Source organism: Gracilinanus agilis, chromosome 1 (assembly GCF_016433145.1).
Source record: "Gracilinanus agilis isolate LMUSP501 chromosome 1, AgileGrace, whole genome shotgun sequence".
NCBI classification, from domain to species: Eukaryota; Metazoa; Chordata; class Mammalia; order Didelphimorphia; family Didelphidae; genus Gracilinanus; species Gracilinanus agilis.
The window spans coordinates 265401967-265409863 of NC_058130.1; the positions used below are offsets into that span (position 1 = coordinate 265401967).

Consider the following 7897-nt stretch of genomic DNA (forward strand, 5'->3'; position numbering starts at 1 on the left):
ACTTCCCAGCTGTGTGACCCTGGGCAAGTCACTTGACCCCCATTGCCCACCCTTACCACTCTTCCACCTATGAGACAATACACGGAAGTACAAGGGTTTAAAAAAAAAAAAGTATCAATAAGCACATGAGAAAGTATTCTAAATCTCTAATAATTAGAGAAATGCAAATCAAAACAATTGAGGTATCACCTCACACCTAGCAGATTGGCTAAAATGAAAGGAGAGAGTAATAAATGTTGGAGGGGATGTGGCAAAATTGGGACATTAATGCATTGCTGGTGGAGTTGTGAACTGATCCAACCATTCTGGATGGCAATTTGGAACTATGCTCAAAGGGCTATAAAATACTGCCTGCCCTTTGATCCAGCCATACCATTGTTGGGTTTGTACCCCAAAGAGATCATAGATAAACAGACTTGTACGAAAATATTCATAGCTGCGCCTTTTGTGATGGCAAAGAACTGGAAAATGAGGGGATGTCCTTCAATTGGGGAATGGCTGAACAAACTGTGGTATATGCGGGTGATGGAATACTATTGTGCTAAAAGGAATAATAAGCTAGGAGTTCCAAGTGAACTGGAAAGACCTCCAGGAATTGATGCAGAGCGAAAGGAGCAGAGCCAAAAGAACATTGTACACAGAGACTGATATACTGTGGTAAAATCAAATGTAATGGGCTCCTGTACCAGCAGAAAGCAATGACACAGGACAGTTCTGAGGGATTTATGGTAAAGAAAACTACCCACATTCAGAGGAAGGACTGCAGGAGAGGAAACAGAAGAAAAACAACTGCTTGAACACATGGGTTGAGGAGGACATGATTGGGGATGTAGACTCAAAACTACCACACCAATGCAACTATCAACAATTTGGAAATAGGTCTTGATCAATGACATATGTTAAAACCAGCGGAAATGTGCATTGGCCATGGGGGGAGAGAGCTGGGGGGAGGGGGGGGATGAAGGGGAAAGCAGGAGCATGAATCATGTAAACATGTTAAAAATGAATATTAATAAATGTTTAAAAAAAATTGGATGTGTAACTGTGTTTTTCTTTTCAAGGGATTGAAGTAATGCCAAAGCCAGTTGGAGTCATTGATTCACCTTTAATGTTGTAATGAGGTAGAGTACAAAATATTGGATTTAATCCCAAAAACTATTTGTAGCTACTCACTGATTCCCAATTCTAGGACAAAAAAACTAGAAACCCGATTCTCTTCTTAATCAGCTCTTCCAAAGTGCATATACAATGAATTGAGGTTTATTTAAAAAGGTAAAACTTTATACATACAATTTTAAAATGAAAAATTTATAAGTCTTTGAATTAAGCAATATTACAAGCTATTTATAACAAAGTAGTGTTTACATTTCACAAATGTAAAAAATGTCACAAGGAACTCAAATTATAATTTGGATCCTGGGCTACATTCAAGTGTTTTATCTCGAAGATACAGGTCAGATCCTGCTTTCAAATAAAAAAATCTTTCTTAAGTGGTTCTCCTCAGATTCAAATCACACTTCAGGGTAGCTGGCTGCTGTTGCTATTCCACAGTGGTTATCCTTGTCCTTGGTCATTAAAACGTACCCTTTGTCACCCCACTCTTCACCCCAGCTGCAGAGAAAATAAATTTCAAGCATCAGAGAGAGGACCGTCCAAAAGTAGTTTTTTACTTTATGGATACAAAAGCAAGCATTCTAATATCCAGTGTGAATAAAACTAGAAGTTAGCTGGACTTTCCTGATAGCAATGAAAATGCCTGCTGGTGGCATGAATGACAGCTACTCATACTCGGAGTCCAACAAGCTGATCATTACCAACCAGAAATCTTTGTACTATCAATGGAGAACTCTAAAGCTACTCTGGATGCTAAAAATAAGTAAGGCAACCCCTTCCAACCATAAACATCCATCCTTTCCCCATTTCACAGAACTTTATTGTTCAGTCATATATGATTCTCTGTGATGCTATTCTGGAATTTTCTTGGCAAAGATACTGGAATGGCTTGCCAAAAATGGGGTTAATGACTAAGTTCCATGTCTGAGGCTGGATTTGAACTCATGAAGATGAGCTTTCCAGATTTGAAACCAAGTGCTCTATATCCCCACCCCCTGGGCCACTTCGCTGCCAGGAATTTTAGAAAATGAAAAAGGGGACCATTATTTTTCCTCTTCCTTCAAAATGAAATAACCAAAAATCTGGCAACAAGCAGATTAATGATGTCAATGAAGTCAAAAAGTATTTTTAAGAGTTGATTTACCTGTTCTTGACAATCCAGAATTTCTTTCCACTTTTTCCCTCAGTACCATAGCCTACAACCAGCACACCATGATCCAGTTGTGAACTGCTGCACTGTGGTTCAAAATAAACACCTAGGATATTGAAGTGAAATGTTAGCATTGAGAAATACTAAGGAATGGCAGTAAAATGGTTAAATGTATTGTTATAGTAATAAAGAACAAATGCTTACCAGACTGATAGAACTGGAAGGATGGATTTCCTGCATCAATAGCAACTGAGATGGGTCCCACGTTTGCTACAGCCTTCATGAGTGCTCTTTCTTGCCCAGATGGAATGTCTACAAATCCAGTGACATTAGCACCAGAGCATTCTGGCCGGTATTTGCATTCGCTATCCTGTTGAAAAGAAAAGGTCTTTAAATTTAAAGTGGTTCAAATTTAAAATTGATCGTCATGAAATTAACAAATGCAAGGGCAATATTCTCCCAGTCAATTCCCCAACTCCCATTTCCCCAAAATGAGATTCTCCATTCAAATATAGCCTAAATGAAAATGATGGGGATGCTTACCTGTCCAATATAAGGATAGGCTTGCTCTGTATCAATGCCGCCGTTGTCCTTCACATATGTGAAGGCGTTGTCCATCAAACCACCACCACAGCCACTGTTGCCTTCAGAAGAAGAGCAGTCAACCAAGTTCTGTTCACTAAGTGAAACGAGTTTGCCTGTTTTATGGAACCACTGACCTTCAAGGGAGCCAGTGGCACTAAATGCCCAACAAGAACCACACTGACCCTGAAAAAGTCAAAATGAAGATTAGTTAAGTTTATATGAAAATCTTAATCATCTTTTAAAGATAGATCTGAACAGTCTCAAAACAATGAAAGAACTGTTTTCTCAATCATAACCCCAAGTTATATCAGTTACCTATGGACAGAACTTGAACAAGTTTAATACCTGATTTTTAACAGGAGTTACATAGCCTTTCTTTCTCCAATCTACAGATTTAGGGGCCTGTGCAAAGAGAGGTTCATGATACAGAGATCCTTTGGTCCTCCTCTGTGATCTGTTGGAGTTATAGCCATTCATCACTTGTTTGAATTCTTCAGCAGTCTAAAATCAAAAGAAAGGTGTCTTATGTTAAGTGTATTGGGAACAAAAAAGACTTGACTACTCAGAATTAGCAGATACACCCACCATGTCACCAAACTTGTTCATTCCCATCTGGAAACTATGCTTGCCAGCGCTGTATTCCAGATTGTGCATTTCAATCATTTTCAAATTCTTCTCCCATGTTGCTCTTCTCCAACCATCTTCATTCTGAAAGAAAGTACAAGTTTAAATTTTTTTTAATGCTTACTTACCTTTTGCCTTAGAATCAAGGCTATATATTGCTTCTAAGGCAAAAGAGCAGTAAGAGCTAGGCAATGGGGGTTAAGTGACTTTCCCAGGGTAACACAGCTAGGAAGTGCCTGAGGCCAGATTTGAACCCATCAAAAAGCTTTTGTATCATGCATACAAGTTAAACTTTCTTCAGACCACAGTCAATAAGTAGTTTGGCACAGTTGGGATGGTGACCATATCTAAATTTCATCTCATGTCCCAGAAAATTCATTTCTGAGAAGCTGTGAAGTTATAAGACATTTCTACCCCAACCTTATGTGGGAAAAGCAGCAATCTTGAGCACACGAAGCTCTTGTGCTTCTGGGGAAAGGTCATTTCATTAGACCACCTAGGACAATGTATGCACATGTGGCTGGGGGAAAAAAGTAGTTAAAAGATTACCGCTTCATAAGTCCGCCTATGTTGTGCCTTCCATTGGTACCACTGAGAATCTAAAGCCTGGTCAAATTGTGGAGTGGCAGCCACTAATCCCAAGCATAGGGAAGCTAAACACAGGTAGAAATTCATGTTTCCAACCTTAAGTGGGGGAGGGGGGAGGGAGAGGAAGAAGAACAGAAATAAAATGGCTATGATTAAAATCAAACCAAACCAAAAGTTCAAGCTCTTTGATTCTCTGGGAAACACACAATCTTCCCAGGGGAATGACAAAATTCATTTCACCAAATATTCACACGACATATAAGTGCTTGTGTGTGCAGTGGGATGTAAGTGAGGGAAAACATAGGAGACATAATTCTAATTTAGAGTTTTCAGGAATTTAGACATATAAAAAACATTAAAACCAGAGACAATGCATGACCTGGTGTCAATATTAAAGAATACAGATGTAAAAATTTTAAAATAATTGAAAGTAGTTTTGAAATATTTTAAATAACCATAAAGCACTGGATATTTAGAATTATTTTTGTTAACTATTCAGAGAGAGGGTGAGGTTGGTTTACATCTCTGGACTGTCAATCTAGAGAGCTTGTCTCTAATACAATTATACTAATTATGACACTAATAATCTCAGACTCAGAACTTCTCTCATGTTCCCAATGTCCCCCAAACCAAAGGTGGGTATGATACAACTATATAAAGCAGCAGTCACTAGGAAAATGGGGGAAAAGGGGTATGTGGTGTTGTAGCTAGAGTAATGACCAATAAAAGTCTCCAATCTCTACTCTTTATGTATGATGGGGCAAGTGAGTCTCCCAGGATGCAGGTCTTGTGACATTATTTTGCTCCTTGAAGTCATCTTTTTTTCAGTGTGATAGCTATTGTCAAGGGTACTCTCATCCTTTCCAGTCACCCCATGTTCTCAATTTTCAGCCCCTCTTCACCCCATATATCTAACCAGTTGCAAAAGCATCTCTCCTTGGTCTTCACAACACCTTATCACCTCACCACTGGACTTTTTGCACCTTTTTTTTTTTTTCTTAAATTTAGACCCTTGCCTTCTCTCTTATTATCAGTTCTAAGACAGAAGAGTGGCAAGAGAGAAGCAATAAGGGTTAAATGACTAGCCCAGGGCATTTGAGGTCACATTTGAACCTAGACCTGTAGACTCTATGCCTGGAGCTCTTATCTATTGTGTATATATTATACCTGCTTCTTGCAATAGGCTTCCTCATTTGTCCCTCCTTTGTCTCAAGACTTCCTCCACTCCATCCTGTCCTCACACAGCAACTGAAATGATTTAAAATTGCACATCTGGCTATTCTGCTCTTACTCTTTCCAGGAACATTTCAGTGGCTCTATTGTCCCTAGGATTTTATTTCATTTTTATCTGATACTTTAGCCTTATAATCAGTGCTGTGTATTGGTTCCAACTTACAGATATGGATAAGAAGTGGCTGGCACTGGCAGGGGACCACCCAGGTTGCCAAAGGCTCCCAACTCCGGGCATCCAAAAGAGCTAGGCAATGGGGACTAAGTGACTTGCCCAGGATCCCACAGCTAGGAAGTCTCTGAAGCCACATGTGAACCCAGAACCTCCAGTTTCTAGACCTGCCTCTCAATCCACTGAGCCACCTAGCTGCATCATTTACTGAATAAAATTATTAGTACAATAGTACATGAATGATTTATGCAAGTAAATGTATGCATACAGTTAATAAAAAATTTGAGCACTCTAGTAATATATATACATATATATACACATATATACATATATATACACACACACAGAAAAAAATTGAATATTCAAATTTTTCTTCTGTGATGGGGATACAAGTTTGGAAGATGACTGCTTAACTAAGGGCAAGGACTGTCTTTTGCCTCTTTATATCCCCAGTGCTTAGCACACATAAAATAAATGTTTATTGATTAAATGAATTTTTTCACTTCTAAGCCTAAACCTAATCACTAAAGGCACCTTTTTTTTCCAGAACTCAAATGTACTCAAAGGCCGAGTGCCACATACTAGCATGTAGAGTAAAGAAAGTACTAGATATAGTGACAAGATGACTGATTTCCATCATAATTTCTGCCATTTGCTACCATATGGGCATATCACTTCACCTCAGGGCAGTTTCCTAGGGACCCTTCTAGCTCTAAACTATGATACCATAGAGGATAAAGGGTGCTGCTGGAGGGAATGGGAGAAGCGATATGCATCTCCAGACTCTGGAATAATAAGCCTATTAGCCTTAGATCTATAGAAAGACCCTGGAGGCCAAAATCTGTCCATTTACAGATACGGTCAAGGAAGCGGCAGGCACTGGTAGGGGACAGCCCAGGTTGCCAAAGGCTCCCAAACTCTGGGCATCCGAAGCTCCAGCATCCAGAAATAACTTCCTCCCTCTCCTAGCAAGCCCCACCTCCCCAAGCCAGGAAAGGAGGTCACGTGGAAGCGCCCATGTGAGCCAGGACCCCCAACAACACCAGCCAAGCAGAAGGGACTTGGCCCCGGGCCACGCGACACTCCTCCTAGCCCCGTCCCCAGCTGGGGCTGGGGCTGGGGCTGGGGCTGAGGGGTGGGCTTCGCAAGGCATCTTCAGGAGCCTTTCCGGCAGGCCCAGGAAGGAGTTCTTTCCCTCCTCAGGAGCAACACACATAACCGGGTACACAAACACGGATCCCCAACCCCCATCCCGGGATGTCGGCTGAGGTCAGCACGGATGAATAAATCCGAGAAATGGTAAACAGTTCCTGCACAGAAGCGGGAATGGAGTCAAAATTTCCTCCCGGGACCGGCCACTCCCCATCCCGAAATTCATCCAAACAGATAACCCTTTCTCCATTTCCCCCTCCCCCTGGTCATCTGCTCCCCCATTAAGTAAGTGCTGGCCAAAAAACACCCCAGGGCCCAAGAGCTTTGGTAATCAGTAATAATGGAATTAAAAACTAAGACAAACATTGTTATAGTGCTTTTAAATTTTGCGAAGCATTTTTTGGGGGGGGGTTATATTGTCCTAAACTTAATCGCCCTCATCCCCATTTCCAGCCAAACCCAACACACACACAAAATCACCCCACACATCTGGACTTCTGCGCTCTGAAGAGCCAGGCTCTGCCCCGCGACGTATCTGCCAGTCTGCAGAAGGTTGCTCGGCAGCATCAGCAGCACCGGCAACATTAACAACAAGAAACTCTTCCCAACTATCCTTCTTCCCAAGCCGAGGCTCGGTTGTCCTCTTTTGCTCTCTCCCCAGTCGTGCTGGGGGTGCTGCCACGGAGCCAAAGGAATTTGACTCTTTCAGAGCCCCCAAATCCTCCCCTTCGGCCCTGGAACCGGGAACCACGCCTCGCCCAGTCCTTACCTGAGTGTCTCAGCAGCAACCTGGGAAAAGCGGGACCTCCAAGGAAACTTAAGGGTCCCGATGGCAGAATACTGGACCCGGGATTCGGCTGCTACTCCTTTATGCCAAGGTCCCGGGCTGAGCCAGCCGAGTCCCACCTCCCAGCGTGGCCATTGGCTCTGTCGCAATGGAGGGGCGGGGCCTACGGGTTGCTGACTCTGTGGCGCGTGATGCGTCGGTGTCTCAACCTGTAGGGTTTTGCTGTTGCCTTAGGGGTGGAGACGCTATGGAGTTGGGGGAGGGGAAGAAAGGGGTTGGGTCATCCCGGAGGCTGGTTTGTTGTATTTTGCTTATGGGAAGGTGAAAGGGGTCAGGGTTTCTGCCTCCGCGTGGTTGGGAGTTGGAGTTGGGAAGTGAGTGGGAGGAAAGACACTACTGAGATACTTGGTGGAGTGATTTGGTGGAGATGACCTGAATAAGCCACTTGTATATTTACTAATTCAGTTTATCCTTTAAAGAATGGTAGAGCTGGATG

The 7897-nt window shown here is 42.3% G+C and overlaps 1 protein-coding gene across 1 annotated transcript; it reads right to left on the minus strand.

The window, feature by feature from the left end:
• Positions 1-1085: 1085 nt before the first annotated feature.
• Positions 1086-7466, minus strand: LOC123235293 (procathepsin L-like). The gene is made up of 8 exons (XM_044661412.1): positions 7384-7466; positions 4022-4156; positions 3434-3556; positions 3194-3349; positions 2807-3031; positions 2468-2633; positions 2258-2369; positions 1086-1611 (listed from the first exon to the last, which is right to left on the minus strand). The coding sequence occupies exons 2-8, from the start codon at positions 4145-4147 to the stop codon at positions 1512-1514; spliced, it is 1008 nt and encodes a 335-aa protein (XP_044517347.1). The 5' UTR covers positions 4148-4156; positions 7384-7466; the 3' UTR covers positions 1086-1511.
• Positions 7467-7897: the final 431 nt, after the last annotated feature.

Bases quoted from the DNA above. Each gene is read 5' to 3' on its own strand.
- LOC123235293 (XM_044661412.1), bottom strand. From the start codon at position 4,147: ATGAATTTCTACCTGTGTTTAGCTTCCCTATGCTTGGGATTAGTGGCT. The intron at 2,634-2,806 runs GTAAGCATCCCC...TCTTTTCAACAG, and splicing joins CCTATCCTTATATTGGACAG to GATAGCGAATGCAAATACCG. The intron at 1,612-2,257 runs GTAAATCAACTC...TTTTCTCTGCAG, and splicing joins TTCTGGATTGTCAAGAACAG to CTGGGGTGAAGAGTGGGGTG.